General features: G+C 40.7%; 2 protein-coding genes and 1 long non-coding RNA gene across 3 annotated transcripts in view; 1 reads left to right on the top strand and 2 right to left on the bottom strand.

Moving 5' to 3' along the window:
• LOC129471561 (uncharacterized) overlaps nt 1-8,445 on the bottom strand; it is a 39,087-nt gene extending 30,642 nt beyond the window's left edge. Inside the window, exons 1-2 of the long non-coding RNA XR_010118456.1 lie at nt 8,355-8,445; nt 1,921-2,102 (exon numbers count right to left, since the gene is read on the bottom strand). This is a non-coding gene — a long non-coding RNA (uncharacterized lncRNA). The remainder of the gene's footprint in view (nt 1-1,920; nt 2,103-8,354) is intronic.
• Nucleotides 1-20,773, bottom strand: part of CD200 (CD200 molecule) — a 256,287-nt gene that overhangs the window by 62,448 nt on the left and 173,066 nt on the right. The gene's annotated exons all lie outside the window — the stretch shown is intronic.
• The window catches only part of SLC9C1 (solute carrier family 9 member C1), a 181,683-nt gene continuing 161,493 nt past the window's right edge, over nt 584-20,773 (top strand). Inside the window, 3 exon segments of the mRNA XM_055260281.2 lie at nt 584-781; nt 19,170-19,289; nt 19,291-19,348. Of these exon segments, the coding sequence (XP_055116256.2) occupies nt 19,257-19,289; nt 19,291-19,348 (91 nt within the window). The 5' untranslated portion in view covers nt 584-781; nt 19,170-19,256.

The raw sequence follows: 20,773 nt of genomic DNA, 5'->3' as shown, positions 1-20,773 counted from the left end.
GGTCTTGGGTTCCTCCGGGTGCAGTAGCCCTTGGCTGGTGATTTTCTTATACCATGGCCCTGATCATTTTCCTTATTCTTTTGACATTCATCTTTTCAGTGTCTTTTCCTTTTGCACCGTGCACATTAATCTCTCTTTAGCCTCGGCCGGCCTTCAAATTCTTGTCCAGAATAGCCTCTTCCACGACTGCGTTCGTGCCCGCGTCCAAGCCTCCTTGCAAAGTCAGCTTCTCTTCCCGTAAGGGCTGCTGCTAGCAAATTAGCCTTTCTTAATGATCAGCCTCCTTTTTTGCCTCCTGATCTCGGTTAATGTACACCTTGGTAGCCACTTTAATAAGCTGAGTAGCATTCACGCCTGCGGAGCTTCTAACTTCTGCAATTTTTGCCTGATATCTCCTTGGGCTTGCCTTACTAACGCCGTATTCACCATGCGCTGATTTTCAGCAGCCTCGGGGTTAAATGGAGTGTACAACCAAAATGCGTCACCAAGTCTTTTATAAAACTGGCTGGTGCTTTTATCTGCACCCTAGAGCACCTCTGAGATTTTTTTCTATATCGATTGCCTTTTTCTTCTACCATCTTTAAAAAAGCCTTTGCAGAAGTGCTTCTCGGCATCTTTGCAGACACCGTAGCTAGACTGCATCATCTGGGTCCTAGTGGGGGTCTACTTGTCCTCTTAAGAGGTATAGGCATAACTTGGGCGCGGACAGACCTGAGACAGCCTGACTGACTTTTCAAACCTTTCACTTTAACTTCCTGGAGCTCTGATTTCTCCTTCTCAGGTGAGTCTGGGAGCGTGTATCCGTTTGAACTTAACTTCTTAGAGGCAGTTAGGCTTGGTAAAGGGGGGGTAGATTGTCCCGTAATTCTTGCAAAACCAATTTTTTTGCCTTTCCTGAGACTTTTCTTTTGTCTCCATAGCTGCCAGGGCAGCTGATTTTTACCTACACTTTTGGCTCGGCTGTGCTACAAGCCCCTGTGACTTTCCTTTTAACTCTGTAGCTGCCAGCGCAGCTGATTTCTCTTGGCGTGAGCTGCGAGCATTCTGCAATAAACTGCTAGGCAGGGCTGCATCTATTTAGCCATGAGTAAATATAAAGTCTTTGTCTGAACGTCCTGGCTGTCCTCCGACCCTAGTCACCACCTTAAAACACATGGCCAATTTCTTTATCTATAGTGTCTTCGGCCAGGCAGCCACACTAAAAGAGGGCTATTCTAATTCACAGAGAGTTTTCAGCATCTGAGGGGTTAACTTGACTCCTTAATCTCCTGCAAAGCCTTTTTTAAAGTTCTTTAGCATGCATTCCAAGGGGGTGGGTTTCGAGGATTTTCCTCCCATTTCCTCCCAGTGACAATGCATCACATTCACTCTTCCCTTTCTCCCTTCAAGGCTCAGCACACTCCCTCTTCCTTTCCTTTTAGGCTGATCGGACCCAGTTGGTCCTATAGGTTGCTCAGAGCATACAGCCTCTACTAAGAGACCTGCAGCCCCCTGCATGTCACTCCTCACATTGGTTTCTCCCGGAACCGTCTCTTTCACACGCTTTCACAAACCTCCCCTGCCCCAGGACTCCTCATCAGATGAAACGAGTCTCTCTCTCGTGTCCCGGGTGGGTTCACATGCACCCACACACTCCCAGTTGGGGTGGCAAGCCACTCTTGCCACCCTGCTAGCAAGCTCTACCTTGCTGCACTTGCCGCTCTATTGGCCCATTTCCTCCCCTTTTCCAGTTCCTGTCTCCAGATCCAGTGAACCACTTTTACTTTGTTAGTGGGGACAAGCGGTTCATCCAAATGGGCAAGCCTCTCCTGCCACACCCAGCTGTTCTGGGTTGGATTAGTGGTCATTCCCTGGGAAGTGATCAAGCTCCCCTTTGTCCTTAGGGGACGGGCTTCCCTGCCTTGGGCCCCAAAACCTTACCACGGTTCAGATGTCTGCGCGCTGCTCTTGAGATTGTCCCGCAACCCTCCAGGTTTTGATGCACTGTACGGGGAGGGGCGCTGGGGAGTGGAAGAGCCGCTTCCTTGCTTCCTTCTCTGGGCTTAAGTTCTTCCAGTGGTGCCTGAAGTTACAGGTCTCCCACTGCTGGGGCCCCAGACCACCTACAGGCAAAGGAGACAGCCAACCTGTCCTCTCCACGGCCTCCTGGCTGGCTCACCAGAAATGTTATGGGATTCAGGAGGATGAGAGAAACCTTGGGTTGAAACAGGAGAATCTTTATTAGAGTGCACTCAGGCCCAGCTGACTCATGTCCAAAAGACTGGGCCCGGAACAAAGACAGCACCTGACTTTCATACACACTTCACAAAATGGGGTGGGCTAGCTTGAAGCAAGCTTACAGTGGCATGAAAGGAGGGATCCAGAGGCAGGACAAAGACAGGATTGCATATGACCGTTGCCAAGCAACCCAGATGTTCGTTATCTAGGTTTGCCTGTGCACAGGCTTATCCTATAACCTTCACTATGGGGCCCAGGCAGCTGTAGTTCAGGCCTACTCAGGCTTCTCATGACCTTTTTTGTACTTCTTAGATAAAACAGAATACTTAAAGTCACTAGTTACAGACAACAAGAATCTATAAACTCATTCCATAAAACAAAGGAAAATTTGTTTTTCTTCTCCCTGTGTTGAGGGAGTGCTGGGAGAGTCTCCAGAGCACATTAGATAATATTAACAAGACTTTTCCTAGGTCTGGGCTGTGCCTGTTGCTGCCTCTTGGACAAGTTAGCCTAAAACAGGAAAACTTTTTTCTCTCTTTAATTTTATTTTTCTTTAATTTCCCACCTCAACACAAGATTATTTCAGAATAATCAGCAGTTTCCTTGACCTTTTGCTTGCTTTTCTGAATATTTTGAATATAACACATTTCTTTCTATTTTATTCCAGAGCATGCAAATGATATGAAACATCACTGTACTGAAAGAATTAATATATTACTTTTAGTAATGTACCTGAGCTAAATGACTGAAGCCTTAGTGTACATAGAAGCCACAATAATTTGTATGACATTTTGAAGTGAATTAAATATTTTCAAACATGCTTATTTGACAGCCAGTGTTATATTTTTTAGACCAACACAACGCACAATGATTACTCCAAACTCAATATTTTCAAATTCACATATTTAAAGATAGGGAAGCTACAATTTCTTTGTCAAAATTATGGGCTGCCATATTTATGCCTATTTCTTCATCTGTATTATTTGATACTCAGAATTTTTAAATTTCTGTGATTTCTGATTTTGTAGACTGTAATGTGTTCATTGTGTTTATGAAGTAATATATAATTGTGCAGTTTCTGTGAGTAAATGGAATGCTTGGGCTTTCAATGTAGTATTCATATAAAGCAATAAATATTAATGTTATAAAAATGTTTAAAACAGTATATGATAGAATGTGTGTAGGTCATATACAAATACTACACCATTTTATGTAAGTGACTTGAGCACTCATCTCTACAGTACTGTAGAGTACTGGAGAGGAGGCAACCAATCTCCCATGGATACCAAGGAATGACTGTATATAAAGACACAGATAAGTTTAAAGTAAAGGAGCCAAAAAAAATACCATGTTAACACTAATCAAAAGAGAGTTGCAGTAGCTATATTAACTTTAGACAAAGCAGATTTCAAAACAAGAAAAATTTTCAGGGATAGAAGAGGGCATCATATAACAATAAAGGGGTTAATTCTCTAAGAAGACAATAATTTTTAACATGTATGTGCCTAACAATAGATGTTAAAAATATGTGAGGCAAAAACTGATAGAACCACAAGCAAAAATAAACAAATCTATTATAGCCAGAAACTTCAACATCCCTTAACAGATCAAGCTGCCAAGAGATCAGGAAGGATGTAATTGACCTGAAAACACTATCAATCAACTTAATATCATTAAGATCACTTTATCCAAAAACACCAGAATATTCTTCTCAAATTCACACAGGACGTTAACCAACCTAGAACCCATTCTGGGAGTTAAAACAACACTTTAACATACAAAATGTGTTCTCAGACCACAATGGGATTAAACTAGAAATAACAAAAAGATAAATGGAAAGTCCCCAAATATTTGGATATTAAACAATATGTTTCTAAATAACATATGGGTTAAATACAAAATCTCAAAAAAAAATCTAAAAATATTTTAACTAAATGAAAATAAAAATACTACTTATCAAAATTTGTAAGATGCAGTAAAAGCAGTGTTCAGAGGAAAAATATATAGCACTAAATGCATATGTTAGAAAAGATGAGAGATTTAAATCAATAAGCTTCTACCTTAAGATAAGAGAAAAAGAAATTTAGGAATTCCAAGGAGTGCAGACTGTAACCTGAAAATCTAACTGTATGATAAGTGTATCTATGCAAACATAAGAATTGACAGTGCACACACTTGACAAGATGTGATGAAAATGGCACCTTACCTCTGTGGGCTTTCTGCCAACCCATAACCCCAGTCTAATAATGAGAAAAGCACCAGACAGGCTCTGAGAGAGGGTAATTCTACAAAATACTTGACTCCTCAAAATAGTCAAAGTCATCAAAAACAAGGAAATTCTGAGAAATTATCACAGCCAAAGGAAGCCTAAGTAGACATCACAAGTAAATGCAATGCGATATTCTGGTTGGCACCCTGGTATAGAAAAAGACATTAGGTAAAAACTAAGGAAATCAGAATGAACTGTGGACTTTAGTTATGAAAAATGTATTGAATTTGGTCTATTAATTTTAAGAAATGTATCATGCTAATGTATGATGTTAATAATAGAAAAAAAACTAGATAAGGAAGTACATAAGAACACTATACTATCTTTTCTATTTTTCTGTAAACCTAAAACTGTTCTAAAAAATAGTATCTTAAAGCATTGTTTTCTGTATATCTTCAATAAGCTCATAGAAGACAAACACTTGAATATAGCATTTACAACAACAGCTCATCTCCCCAATAAAAAGAAATAAAAGTATATGTAGAAATAAATACATTAAAAGGTTTATAAGACCTCTCCACTAAAACCAGCAAAATATTTCTGAGAAAATTAAAGACTTAAATAAATGGAAAGATATAACATATTCATACACAGGGAAAGGCATAAAGATGTCAGTTCTTTCCAAGCTGATTTTTAGATTCAGTACAAACCTAATCAAAATTCAACCAGTTTTTAAAAAATGTTTAATTGTGAAAATTGACAAGCTGATTCTGAAAAAGCCAAGATAATGAACAGAAGACTTACCTCTGTTCCAGATATAAAGCTAAAGTAATACAATGTGATATTGATTTAAGGATAAGAAAATACAATAAAATAGTGATTCAGAAAAAGACACACAAATATAGTCAACTGATATATATATAATATATAAAATATACAAATAAAACAGACAGTGTATAAGATTAGAGAAAAATGATCTTTCCAATAAAAGATGCTGTGTCAATTGGATATCCATGTGGCAAAATTATATATTATATATTGACCCCTACCTAAGACTGGAGACAAAAACCTATTTCAAATGCACTGAAGATTTAAATATGAAGATAAAACACAACTTCTTTTTGTTTTTTAGATAGGCTCTTGCTCTGTCATCCAGGCTGGCGTGCAGTGGTGCAAACTCAGCTCACTGCAACCTCTGCCTCCTGGGCTCATGTGATTCTCCCACCTCAGGTTCCTGAGTAGCTGAGACTATAGATACGTACCACCATGCTTGTCTAATTTTTAAATTTCTTGTAGAAATGAAGTCTCACTGTATTGCCATGGCTGGCCTCAAACTCCAAGACTCAAGCAATCCTCCCAACTTGGTCTCCCAAAGTGCAAAATACAGCTTTTAAAAGAAAACACTGTAGAACATCTAAATGAATTTAGTAACCATATAAAAAAGCTTTGGGAGTTCACCCACCATGACACCTGCCTTACATGTAATGATAAAGGGAGTTATTTCAGTTGAAACAAAATAATGCTAATAACATGAAAACATAAAAGTACAAAACTCACTGTAAAGGTTAGAATATAGTCAAACTTAGGATATGCTAAATACTGTAAAAGTGGCACATAAATTAGACTTAATCCAGTGTAAAAGATTTTTAAGTATTAAAAATTACTATAACTATAAAAATTTGGTCATGGAAAAATATGTAAAAGATGTAAACTGTGATATCAATAGCATTATATGTGGAGGGGGTAGAGAAATGAAAATGTGGAGATTAGAATGGTGCTTACTAGGGGATTGAGGATGGAGGAAAAAGGAAATAGAGTGACGTTGGTCAAAGGGTACAAACTTTCAGTTGAACAGGAGCAATAAGTTCTGGAGAGCTATTGTGCAACATAGTGACTACAGTTAATAATATAGTGTATATTTGAAAATTCCTAGGAGAATAGATTTTTAAGTATATCACCACACATACAAAAAATAATAAATGTGTGAAGGGATAGATATGTTAATTAGCTTGATTTAATTACTCCACAATATATACATGTATCAAAACACCACATTGCACATCATAAATATATATAGTCAATAAAAAGAAGAATCTCAAACGAATAACCTAATCTTCCACCTTATGAAACTAAAGAAGAGCAAACTGAATTCAAAACAAGCAAAGAAAGGAAACAATAAAGATTAGAGCAGATGTGGAAAGAGAAATAGAAAATAGAAACAAGCAAAACTGACTAAAAATAGATAATGTAAATATAACTATAACAAGTAAAGAAACTGAGTTGGTAATCAAAAAATGTGTTACAAAAAAGAAGCCACCAGATGGCTTCACTGGTGAATTCTACCAAATGCTTAAAGAGGTAACACAAATCCTTCACAAATCCTAACAATAACAACAACAAGTAGAAGAGAAGGAAACACTTCTTAACTCATTTTTTGAGGTCAGCATTACCTTGATACCAAAGCCAGACAAAAAATTCACAAGAAAATACTGTAGATCATTATCTCTTGAGACTATAGATGCAAAACTCCTCAGTAAAATACTAGTAAACTGAACCCAGCAGCATATAAAAAAGAAATTTACATGTCGATCAAGTGGAATTTATCTCAGGAATGTAGGTTTGGTTCAACAAATGAAAATTGAGGTAATACACCATAAGGGAGAAAAGCTTTTGATAATCTCAATACATGCAGACAAAGCAATTGACAAAATCTAACACCTTTATATAATTAAAAAGCTGAGGCAGGAGACCGTTGTGAACCCGGGAGGCGGAGCTTGCAGTGAGCCGAGATCACACCACTGCACTCCAGCCTGGGCGACAGAGCGAGACTCCATCTCAAAACAACAACAACAACAAAAAAAAACACCAAACAAACAAACAAAAAACACCAAAAAAGAAAAAAAAAAAAGAAACCGTAGTAATAGAAGGAAACTGCTTTGAATCAATAAAGGGCATGTATGAAAAACCCATAGCTAACAGCATACTTAATGGTGAAAACAAAGTTTTTCCCTAACATCAGGAACAAGACAAGAATATGTTCTCCCTACTTCTATTAAACAGTGCATTTGAAATTCCAGCCAGGCCAATTAGGCAAGATTTTTTAAAAGGCGGGGGATGGAGTGGGATACCGTTTGGAAAACAAGAAGTGAAGTATATCTATTTGCAGATGACATGACCCTATATACAGAAACCCCTAAAAATCTACAAAAGGCCTATTAGAGCTAATATTAGGTTAGTGCAAGAGTAGTTGCAGTTTTTGCCATTACTTTTGCACTGACCTATAAATGAGTTCACCAAGCTTATAGGATACAAGATCAATACAGAAAAATCAGTTGTACTTCTATACACTAGCAATGAATAATGCAAAAATAAAATTAAAAAACCAGTTCCATTGTGATGGCAAAACAAAACAAAACAAAAAAGAATTAAATGACCAGGAATAAGTTTAACAAGAGAAGTGCAAGGCAGTCCATTTGCTGATTTTTTTTTTTTTTTTAGAATTTGTTGTTGTATTTTTTGCATCTGTAATTTGGTTTCTCTTTATATCACCTATTTTTTTCCCTGGAACTTTACTTCTTTGCCCAGAGTTTCTATTTTTTCATCTATTTCAATAGTGTTCATAATTATTAGTATTTGCTGAAATATTTTTATGATGGCTATGTTAAAATCCTTTTTAGATAATTCTAACATCTTTGTAATCTTGGGGTTGGTGTCTTTTATTGTCCGTTCTCATTCAAGTTGGGATCACCTTCGTTCTTGGTATGATGAGTGATTTTCAATTTCTATTTGGACAGTGCAGATATTATAAGATACTGGATCTTATTTAAATCCTGGGTTTTACCAGGCATCCTCTGACACTGCTCTGGCAGGAGAAGTGGGATCACCTCTTGTAGGCAAGTTGGAATAAAAGCTCAAGTTCTCTACTCACTCTTGACACACAGCTGAAGAAGGGGTGTCTTCTTACTGTTTAGGTAGGAGTGGGGCTTCAGGCTCTTCACTAGGTCTCTGATGATAGCCCCCTGGATGGGAAAGAGAAGGGTGCCCCATTACTGCTCCCTGCATGGTCTCCACTGATACCATGGGAGGTGGCTTACGCCTATAATCCCAGGACTTTGGGAGGCTGAGGAGAGGGTGGCTTGAGGCCAGGAATTTGAGACCAGCCTGGGCAACATAGCAAGACTCCATCGCTACAAAAAGAATTTAAAAATTAGTCAGGTGTGGTGATATGCCTGTAGAAGTATTCACCCAAATACTTAAGAGGTTCAGGTGTGAGGATTGCCTGAGCCCAGAAGTTTAAGGTAGCGGTGAGCTATGGTTATACCACTACATTCCAGCCTGAGTGACAGAGTGAGATCCCATCTCTTAGGAAAAAAAAGGTGAATGATTCTGGATTACAAGGATGTCCAGTGTGTGGTCATTAGAGTGTATTTCTAAAGAGGAATATTAGACAACATTTACATTTCCTGTTTGATATATATATATATGTATATGTATATAAACTTAACAAGACATATGTATATAAACAAATACATAATGTAGCAAATATTAGGTTTGCAACCTAATTAATTTTTAAATATGTATCTACCCATGAACCACAACCCACACACGGATATGTGGTATGTATTTCCAACAATGAGAATCCTTTTTTTTTTGAAACGGTGCCTCACTCTGTCTCCCAGGCTGGAGTACAGTGGCGCAATCTCGGCTCACTGCAACCTCCGCCTCCCGGGTTCAAGTGATTCTCCTTTCTTAGTCTCCCGGAGCTAGGACTCTAGGCGCCTGCCACCATGCCTGGCTAATTTTTGTATTTTTAGTAGAGATGGGGTTTCACCTTGTTGGTCAGGTCGGTCTCGAACCTCTGACCTCAGGTGATCCACCCGCCTCAGCCTCCCAAAGTGCTGGGATTACAGGCATGAGCCACCACGCCTGGCCGAGAATAGATTTTTTAAAGAACCAAGAAAAGGGGCAGCCCAGCAAGACAGAAAATGTCACCAATAACTGCTTTACTTTAACCAAACACCACAGAAAAATATTCACCCACTCCCTGTACCCACATACCAGCAAAGACTGAGTAGGAAGCTTAAACTTCACCCATACCATACAAGATGCCAGAACCCTGCCTGTTCCCCCACCCCAACCAGAGCAGTATCAGAAAAGGCCTAGTGGGAGCTGGAACTTTCATAACAACCAGGCCGTAAAGAGGCACCCCAAGCCTCAGTGGAGACCATGTAGGGAGCCTGGACTTCTACTCCCATCCAGTCAAACAAGTTGCCTTGTGCCTTCTTCATCAGGGTAGTATCAGAGGAGGCCAAATGAAGAGTTGGGAATTTTACCACCATTCACTTATAAACGTGTGGGTCGGGAGAAAGAAATGAAACACAGAGAACAAAACATTAAATACAATTTTAAATAACTTTAAGATATTTTATGAGAGTAGGAATGTGAAAAGTTGGCTCTATAGTAATAACGGTAATTTCAATTAAAATATTTTTTACATATTATGTTTAGAAAAAACAAATGAGCATATATATCATTATTCCTGAAAATTTCCTCACGTATAACCCAGAGTGAAAGTTCACCTTGTCATCTTGATTTCATTCTCTTACATGCCCAGAATATCCATTCACTTTTTTCCTAACCCAGCAACCTGCGTCCTCATATCTCTACCCCACTATCTTATCCAGGAAACTTCCTTTTACTAGAATTCTGGGAAAGCTCTTTGTCAGAAATCCACTGTCCCAAAGTCTTAAATTAACACAATGGCGCAATTTCTGTAGGTTCATTTTCACCCCTTATTTATTTTTAAAAATAAACAAAGCCTTAAGCCCTCAAATGCCTGAGATATGCAGGAGCAATGACGTTGCATTTCATCAGCCAATCAAGTAAGAGGAGATGGGCCTGAAGCTAAACGGTGCAGACTAGGGGCGAGCTTGGAGCAAGTAACTGTCAGTGAGGCTGCAGTTGGTCCGGGCTGTTTGGCTGTGAGCGAAATAGCTGCCCCCTACTTCTCACTAGCACACCACGGGATACTCCTCCTGAGGCTCCGGATGGTGAGCTCTCCAGTTTCTAGTTTCCTTTTCTGGAAGTTGACCTTTCCTACTGGTATTTTCTCTCTCAGTCTCGGCTCCTAGAGGAACAAAGGCTCCCACAGTTTTCCGGCTAGAGATTCAGCCACTCCCTCTTGGAGCTTCCGCCTTTCTTGTGGCAGACCATGAAACACTTTCCCAAAGATCAGCTAGCCTCTCGGTTTGAACTTCTACCCCTTAGCTGCTTCCCCTCCTCCCTTATGCTTTTTACATCAACTCTTTGTGAACTATCCAGTGGCATGTGTTCCCTTTGCGTTACTGAAACTGAAAAGTCCAGCCCCAGGGGAAAGCTCACTGGTTCACGGAATCGCGTCAGGTGTGTGGAGCTGATCCTGAGCCGGAGGAAGGGCTCATTCTGAGTGGAGGGGCATTAGGAGGGCAATAGCCCACCCACCTTCAGAGTCAGTAAGATGTCTGCGTTGTGTGGTAGGAGAGTTTACTGAGGAGACAATCCAGCCTCAGGTATCAATATAAAATAAACCATTAAGCATGAGCGTTGTAGCTGCGAAGATTACTGAGATCCCACAGTGCCCTCTTCAGGATGCTTTCTTCACCTAATTCTTGCAAAATGTTCCAATGTAAAGGAAGAAGACTGTTTCCGTGTTCAGGAACATGGTAAATTAGTGTGACTTACGGTTCATGAGACAAAATTTCTCAATGCTGGCTGACTGACAAGGACGAATTCATGTCATTTTTGAGAGGGCAGTCATCAATTTCCTCCACGCACAAACAGAATTGAGATTTTAGCTAACATGAAATATATATATATATATTTGAAATGGAGTCTCACTCTGTCACCCAGGCTGGAGTGCAGTAGCACAATCTAGGCTCACTGCAATCTCTGCCTCTTCAGTTGATTCTCCTGTCTCAGCCTCCCAAGTAGTTGGGATTACAGGCATGTGCCACCACACCTGGCTATTTTTATTTTATTTTATTTTATTTTTAGTAGAGACAGTTTCACCATTTCGGCCAGGCTAGTCTCGAACTCCTGATCTCAAGTGATCCACACGCCTAGGCCTCCCAAAGTGCTGGGATTACAGGCGTGAGCCACTGTGCTCAGTCAACTAACTTATTGAAAAATTAATGCAGAGGACCTATGTGATAAACCAATATTTTTTCCTTAATGGGATTTGGACTCACAGACTTTTACAAAGCTGTCAAAAGTCAGCTTAAGATGAAGAGTTTTAATTACCTTGAAAAGCTGTGGCCGGGCATGATGGCTCACGCCTGTAATCCCAGCACTTTGGGAGGCCGAGGCGGGCGGATCACAAGGTCAGGAGATCGAGACCATCCTGGCTAACACAGTGAAACCCCGTCTCTACTAAAAATACAAAAAATTAGCCGGGCGTGGTGGCAGGCGCCTGTAGCCCCAGCTACTCGGGAGGCTGAGGCAGGAGAATGGTGTGAACCCAGGAGGCAGAGCTTGCAGTGAGCTGAGATCGCATCACTGCACTCCAGCCTGGGCAACAGAGCAAGACTCCTTCTCAAAAAACAAAAAACAGAAAACCTGTTTATTCTCATAGCTATTTCTTTACCCATACATTTAACATATTAAGCTACAGTAATGTTAGTATTTTAAGAACTATTTTAAAATGACATCTATTCTCAAATAGAGATTTCTTATGAGATTTTGGAGTAGAGGTTGGGGAAGCCAAATGGTATTTATCAACATATGCATAGCCAGAGAGATAAACTGTGTTGAATTTGATCATATATATCTCTGAATTTAAGAGTAAACAGGATTTGTGGTAATTTTATTATTATTAATATGATTATAATTTAACTTTTATGTTCTGGGGTACATGTGCAGGTTTGTTGTATAGGTAAACTCGTGTCATGGAGATTTGTTGTACAAATTATTTAATCACCCAGCTATTAAGCCTGGCACCCATTAGTTATTTTTCCTGATCCTCTCTCTCCTCCCACCATCTACCCTCAAGTAGGCCCCAGCGTATTCCCCTCTATGTGTCCACGTGTTCTGAATATTTAGCTTCCACTTATAAGTGTGAACATGTAGTATTTGGTTTTCTGTTCCTGCATTAGTTTGCTAAGAATAATGGCTTCCAGCTCCATCCATGTTCCTACAAAGGACATAATCTCATTTTTTATGGCTGCATAGTATTTCATGGTGTATATGTGCCACATTTAGTTTATCTAGTCTACCATTGATGGGCATTTGGGTTGATTCCATGACTTTGCTTTTGTGAATAGTGCTGCAATGAACGTACGCATGCATGTGTCTTTATGATAGAACAGTTTACATTTCTTTGTGTTTATACCCGGTAATGGGATTGCTGGGTCAAATGTTAGATCTGTTTTTAGGTCTTTGTTTTCCACAGTGGTTGAACTAATTTATATTCCCACCAATAGTGTATAAGCTTTCCTTTTTCTCCACAACCTTGTCAGCATCTGTTATTTTTTGACTTTTTAATAGTAGCCATTTTGACTGGTGTGAAATGGTACTTCCCTTGTGGTTTTGATTTGCATTTCTCTAATGATCAGTGATGTTAAGCTTTTTTTTCATACGTTGTTGGCAGCATGTATGTCTTCTTTTTAGAAGTGTCTTGTCCTTTGCCTACTTTTTAATGGGGTTGGTTGTTTTTTCTTGTAGATTATTTTAAGTTCCTTATAGACGCTGGATATTAGACCTTTGTCAGAAGCATAGTTTGCAAAAATTTTCTCCCATTCCGTAGGTTATCTGTTTACTCTGTTGATAGTTTCTTTTGCGTGCAGTAGCTCTTTAGTTTAATTAGATCCCATTTGTTAATTTTTGCTTTTGTTGCGATTGCTTTTGATGTCTTTGTCGTAAAACCTTAGCCCACTCTTATGTCGAGAATGATGTTGCCATTACCAGCCACTACAAAAACACACTTAAGTACACAGACCAGTGACACTGTAAAGCAAGCACACAGTCAAGTCTGCATAATCACCAGCTAACATCACGCTGACAAGATCAAATCCACATGTATCAATACTAACCTTGAAAGTAAATGGGCTAACTGCCCCAATTAAAAGGCACAGAGTGGCAGGATGAATAAAGAACCCAGACCCTATGGTATGCTGTCTTCAAGACACCCGTCTCACATGCAGGATTGAAAGAAATGGATGGAGAAAGATCTACCAAGCAAATGTAAAACAGAAAAAAGCAAAGGTTGCAATCCTAATTTCAGACAAAACAGACTTTAAGCCAACAAAGAACAAAAAAAAAAAAAAAAAAGGAAAAGAAGGTAATAACATAATGGTAAAGGGTTCAATTTAACAATACCTATTTAAATATATATTCACTCAACATAGGAGCACCCAGATTCATAAAGCAAGTTCTTAGAGACTTTCAAAGAGACTGACACTCCCACATAATAATAGTGGGAGACTTCAACATCCCACTGACAGTTTTAGACAGATCATCAAGGCAGAAAATTAACAAACATATTCAGGACCCAAACTCAGCATGCTCAAATGAATCTGGTAGACTTCTACAGAACTCTTCACCCAAAAACAAGAGTATACATTCTTCTCATTGCCACATGACACATACTCTAAAATCAACCATATGGTCAAACAAAGAACACTTGTCAGCAAATGCGAAAGAACTGAAATCACAATAACTACTCTCTCAGACCACAGCACAATTTTATTATTTTCTGAAAAAAATTTATTATAATTGAATCTGTAAACACTACAATTTTTAAATAATTTTAGAAATGATAAAAATGCTCATGGGAGCATGTATTCTTAGTTTGGAAAACAATAGACTTCTTAACTATATTAAATTCAGAAAGCATGTAGGAATGTGTAACTGTGGTACAGAAAATAATTTTCCTTATTTCGTCTAGCCTGTATACTCAAGGATTCTTAGTCTTGGCATAAGAGTGGGCAAGTTAAGAGGTGACATTAACAATATTTTTCTCAATAGTTTGATGTTAAGAGCAAATATTACTAATTGACCAAAATGTTCTTTCCTAATGGCAGGGGCTTCCCCTGGAGCAGTGTTTCTAAACACCGATTGCTCATTAGAATCATTGGAAAGCTTTTAGAGTTCCTGGTACTCAGGCTGCACCCCAGATGAATTAAATTAACCTTGGAGGGAGGGCACCAAGGCATCAGTATTTTCTAAAACTCGCCACATGATTCCATGTGTGGCCAAGGTTGAGAATCTCTGTTAAGCGACATAGCTGAGCTCACTCTTCTCTGTCACTTGTATTACATTCGAGATCTTCAGGTCTACCTACAGTTCTTGATATGTTTAGGTAACGTTAAAGAATTTAGAAATCCTTTGAGGAAAAGAACCAAACACAAAACCCAGAACAGCCCCCAAATCCAGGAAGTGATCTAATACTCAGAGATAGGACTCACTATGTTGCTCCAAGCTGGCCTTAGGCTCATAGCTGGGCCAATGTTGTTCTCCTCTTTGACATAAATGATCCCACAGAACATCAACATCAGACAAAGTCACTTCAAACCTTAGCAAAATGAGACACAAAGGTTGTTGTGCAACCTATACAACACCAAACACCCAGTCTCAGCTAAAATGAGTGACTGCTGCTTCTGTGCCCATCACAGCTGTTATCTTAGCTCTAGTCTACCCTCCTTATAGTAAAGTTTTATTGAAATACTCAATCCCAGAATTGTCCTCACTTTCTGACAGCACCCTACCTAAAGTGAACCCTCACTTCCACAGACCTTTTCCAAAATTACCCAGACAAAGCGCAGGTGCTCTAGTAGGTTATTTCTAACACTCTTTCGTTGATATACCCCATGGTTTCCCATGGTGAGTCATCTCCTTCACTGCAACAAATAAATAACAAACAAAACTTGTTGACTACAGATGTATTTCTGGTAACATTTGGCTGAAGGGCATTGACAGCCTTTCTCACAAAACCTCACCAAGAATATTGAAAAGAAGCTGACTTTGAGACTAAAAATTGAGCAATGTTGTCTGAATTGAGTGGATCACAGTGGTTGCTAACCTTGGCTGGGTTAAATTAAAATTACCTGAAGAGCCCAGGCTGCAGACCAGACTGAATTAAATCAGAATCTCTGGAGATAGGACGTAGGCACCAGTATCATTACAGCTCCTTAGGTAATTCCAAAAAATAATAAATATAGGGAGAGAAATTACACAGACTAGAAAATTATACAGATTTGAAAACTGAGGCCAGTGGTGTTAAAGTAAGTTACCCTGAGTCTTTCAACCTACAGGCAGAAGCCCATCAGACCTACGAATGCAAGTAGTCTGACCGCAGATTCTGAAATTTGTTTTAGAGACAAGGTATCACTCTGTCACCCAGGTTGGAATGCAGGGGCATGATCATAGTTCACTGCAGCCTTGAATGCCTGGGCTCAAAACAATGTCTCACCACCCCCTCAGCCTCCTGAGTAGCTAGGACCATAGGTGAGCACCACACTGAGCTAAGTTTTTTATTTTTTGTAGCAATGGAGGCTTGCTTTGTTGCCCAGTCTGGTGTTGAATTCCTGGCCTCAAGGGATCCTCCCATCTTGGCCTCCCAAAATGTTGGGATTATAGGCATGGGCCAGTAGGCCAGCCAGAGTATGCACTTTTACCTTGGTGGTAATGTGTCCGAAATTGGTGGGTTCTTGGTCTCACTGACTTCAAGAATGAAGCCGCGGACCCTCGCGGTGAGTGTTACAGCTTAAGGTGGCGCGTCTGGAGTTTGTTCCTTCTGATGTTCGGATGTGTTCGGAGTTTCTTCCTTCTGGTGGGTTCGTGGTCTCGCTGGCTCAGGAGTGAAGCCGCAGACTCTCGCAGTGAGTGTTACAGTTCTTAAGGCTGCGCGTCTGGAGTTTGTTCCTTCTGATGTTCAGATGTGTTTCTTCCTTCTGGTGGATTTGTGGTCTTGCTGGCTCAGGAGTGAAGCCACGGACCCTCGTGGTGAGTGTTACAGTTCTCAAGGCGGTGCATCTGGAGTTGTTCGTTCCTCCCGGTGGGCTCGTGGTCTCGCTGGCTTCAGGAGTGAAGCTGCAGACCTTCGCGGTGAGTGTTACACCTCATAAAAGCAGTGTGGACCCAAAGAGTGAGCAGTAGCAAGATTTATTGCAAAGAGTGAAAGAACAAAGCTTCCACAGTGTGGAAGGGGACCCGAACGGGTTGCCACTGCTGGCTTGGGCAGCCTGCTTTTATTCTCTTATCTGGCCCCACCCACGTCCTGCTGATTGGTAGAGCCCAGTGGTCTGTTTTGACAGGGCACTGATTGGTGCGTTTACCGTCCCTGAGCTAGACGTAAAGGTTCTCCACGTCCTCATCAGATCAGTTAGATACAGAGTATAGACGCAAAGGTTCTCCAAGGCCCCACCAGAGCAGCTAGATACAGAGTGTCGATTTGTGCATTCACAGACCCTGAGCTAGACACAGGGTGCTGATTGGTGTATTTACAATCCCTGAGCTAGACATAAAGGTTCTCCACATCTCCACCAGTCTCAGGAGCCCAGCTGGCTTCACCCAGTGGATCCCGCACAGGGGCTGCAGGTGGAGCTGTCTGCCAGTCCCGCGCCATGCGCTCACACGCCTCAGCCCTTGGGTGGTCGATGGGACTGGGCGCTGTGGAGCAAGGGGTGGTGCTCGTCAGGGAGGCTCGGGCCGCACAGGAGCCCATGGAGGGGGTGGGAGGCTCAGGCATGGTGGGCTGCAGGTCCCGAGCCCTGCCCCGTGGGAAGGCAGCTAAGGTCCGGTGAGAAATCGAGCGCAGTGCCGGTGGGCTGGCACTGCTGGGGGACCCAGTACACCCTCCGCAGCCGCTGGCCTAGGTGCTAAGCCCCTCACTGCCCAGGGCCCGCAGGGCCGGCCGGCTGCTCCGAGTGAGGGACCCGCCAAGCCCACGCCCACCCGGAACTCCAGCTGGCCCGCAAGCACTGTGCGCAGCCCCGGTGCCCGCTCGCGCCTCTCCCTCCACACTCCCTGCAAGCTGAGGGAGCCGGCTTCTGCCTTGGCCAGCCCAGAAAGGGGCTCCGACAGTGCAGCAGTGGGCTGAAGGGCTCCTCAAGTGCCCCCAAAGTGGGAGCCCAGGCAGAGGAGGCGCCCAGAGCGAGCGAGGGCTGTGAGGACTGCCAGCATGCTGTCACCTCTCAGTAATATGTTACAATCTTTGTGAATGTTATCTATAAGGCTTTTGATGCTGGTGATACAATAATAAGAGGAAAACAGCACAAAATTTAATCGTAAAAGGATGAGCCCAACAATGCAAATGAAACCTGTAAGAGCCACTAGATGATATGATTTTGGGTCATTTCTTTTCTGCTTTTGAAATACTTGTTTACATATTTATTTCAAAAAGTGTTCACAATAAACATGTATTTATTTTCCCCTTCAAAATATTGTTTTATAATAAGAAAGACATAAGAAAACATACATATATCATATATATATGATGTGTGTGTGTGCGTGTGCGTATGAAACTGAAAAAACAAATTGCCAGATTATCATATTATGAGAGGAATTATAATTTCTTTTCCTTTTTTTTTTTTTTTTTTTTTTTTTTTTGAGATGGAGTCTCGCTCTGTGGCCCAGGCTGGAGTGCAGTGGCGCGATCTCGGCTCACTGCAAGCTCCGCCTCCCGGGTTCACGCCATTTTCCTGCCTCAGCCTCCCGAGTAGCTAGGACTACAGGCGCCCGCCACCACGCCCGGCTAATTTTTTGTATTTTTAGTAGAGACCTGGTTTCACCATAGCCAGGATGGTCTCAATCTCCTGACCTCGTGATCCACCCGCCTCAGCCTCCCAAAGTATTGGGATCACAGGTGTGAGCCACTGTGCCCGGCCAGGAATTATAATTTCTTAGCAAGGCAGCCATATGAGATGCTGATAGAAGGCACTAAAAAATGTCAAGCTACCATTATGAGAGATAGAATCATAATATCCTGTGTGAAATGTAAGACCTTTGATGTAAAACTTTCCTTTCCATGGGAAGCAGGCGAGATTGCCTGACTGTGGTTAACTGTCTATTGTTTCAAACTCTTATCAAGGCCCCTCTTGTTCCTTTTCCAAGAAGTAACAAAGAAATAGAACATGTAACAATTTCCCTGATTTAAGAAAGTTTTTTGGTTTTTATATTTTTCTTACATTCTTGGTTGCTATATACACATATAAATTTAGAGAACACCTTGTCTGTCAGTGTCCCAAATGAGATCAAAGAAGGCTGTGATTGGATATCATCATGATTTATTAATTTCTGTCTGGATAAAACAACAAAAGAGATCCAAATATTCTTCCCTGGTTTCCCTACTACTTTGGAATAGCTGTCAGAACGTGCTTGCAGAGGCTTAGATAATCTGAGGACAAAACCCTTTGTTGTCCTTCCACAGAGCTAAGTAACCTGCACCAGCTTGTGGTTCCAATGACCACATTGGTGAGTGTGAATGGTTAGATGGAGAATCCTTCTTTCAGACAGTTGGGTGGATTCCGAGTGGGTAACAACTGAGTAGTGCTTGGCATTGTAAGTAAACATAAGGTAACACTGGTAGTCTCTATCACTTGGGGTTCCGACTTTTTTATTACATTAACTTGAAAGCATCATAGAAGGGAGAGGCATCCCTAAATTTGGCAGACCATGAGAAATCACTAGAAATAATTAAAGAATAGGGCTTTTTTTCTTTTTTAGAAAATTATTAGAAGGCCACCAAGAAGGCAAATCTTATGTTTCTTAGATTCAGATGGACTGTGAAAAACAACAAGATGGATGATCATACGGAGATTGTTTCTAACATCAATCTTCATAAAAATTTTTCTGACACATGGCTGGAATATTTAAGGAGTTTTTTTTTCAGTACTCCTGAGGACCTCCCTGAAGTCATTCTAACATTGTCTTTGATCAGCACCATTGGAGGTAAGTATCTCTTTATCTGAGTTTCTTCTTCCGGTACATCTTATAAATGCTACCATATAGAATTAAGGAAAGTAGAAGTAATAGGATATAATTTTGTTCTCAAACTTATACCTTTATCTCAATATTTTCAATCAAATGAATCCAATAATAATTTGCTCCTATGGAGAGACGTGTAGAATCTGATTTTCATAACATTCACCCTATTGGGTTCAAAGTGTTCATTCATACCTTCTTACTTGCTATGTCAGGGTCAGATTTCAATGAAGGAGATAATTGAAGAAAACAGGCAGAAAATCAAGGGTTGGGGCAGGGTGTCCCATAGGTTTTGTCCAAATTATAAATTATGCCTGCTATTTTGAGAAGAAAAGAACATGGTATAAACAAAAAGAAAACACTTTTTGCACTTTCTTTGTCCTGATTAGGGACTGTATTACAAAGAAGCAGAAAAAAATGAAATGGAAGCAAATGTTATGATATTACTTATTGCACTTTTATAACAATAATACACAAAGTTAAATATTTGTTATGGGGTTTTTAATGTGTAATAAGTAATTTTTTTTTCACAGTATTATAAAAATTTTATTTCAAAGCTTTTGATATAGCAACACATAAATGCAATATGAAAACCAAATGTTAGGCCAGGTCCAGTGGCTCACACCTGTAATACTAACACTTTGGGAGGCTGAGATGGGCAGATCACTTGAGTCCAGCAGTTCAAGACCAGCCCCATGAACATGGCAAAACCTCGTCTCAACAACAACCAAAAATTGGCTGCACATGTTAGCATGCACCAGTAGTCCCACCTACTCAGAGGCTGAGGTAGGAGGACTACTTGAGCCAGGAGGTGGATATTGCAGTGAGCCAAGATCATGCCACTGCACTCCAGCCTGGGTGACAGAGCGAGATCCTATCTCAAAAAAAAAAAAAAAAAAAAGAAGTAAATGTTAAATTATAACTGAATACCATAAGGAAAGATGTAGCTGTTTGTAGACTTGATGTGCATATTTACATCTGGTTAAATTTGCAGACTCCCTAGCTTGTTTTTACACGCAACAGTCCTGGCTTTGAGCATGCAAGCTGAAATTATGCAGTGTAATCTTAATCTATGCAAAAATTTATGATTGTTCTGTGACTTTTAAATTTGCTAGATTAAAAACTCTCCTGGCTGGGCACGGTGGCTGATGCCTATAATCCCAGCACTGTGGGAGGCCAAGGCGGGCAGATTGCTTGAGCTCAGGAGCTCAGGACTGGCCTGGGCAAAATGGCAAAGTCCCGTCTCTACTAAAAACACAAAAAAATTAGCCTGGAGTGGTGGTGCACACCTATGGTCCCAGCTACTTGAGGGGCTGAGGTGGGAGAATTGCTCCAGCCTGGGAGGCGAAGGTTGCAGTGAGCTGAGATCATACCGCTGCTCTCCAGCCTTGG

The sequence above is a fragment of the Symphalangus syndactylus genome, chromosome 21, assembly GCF_028878055.3.
Source record: "Symphalangus syndactylus isolate Jambi chromosome 21, NHGRI_mSymSyn1-v2.1_pri, whole genome shotgun sequence".
Lineage (NCBI taxonomy): Eukaryota > Metazoa > Chordata > Mammalia > Primates > Hylobatidae > Symphalangus > Symphalangus syndactylus.
This window is presented reverse-complemented; position numbering and strand designations above follow the sequence as displayed.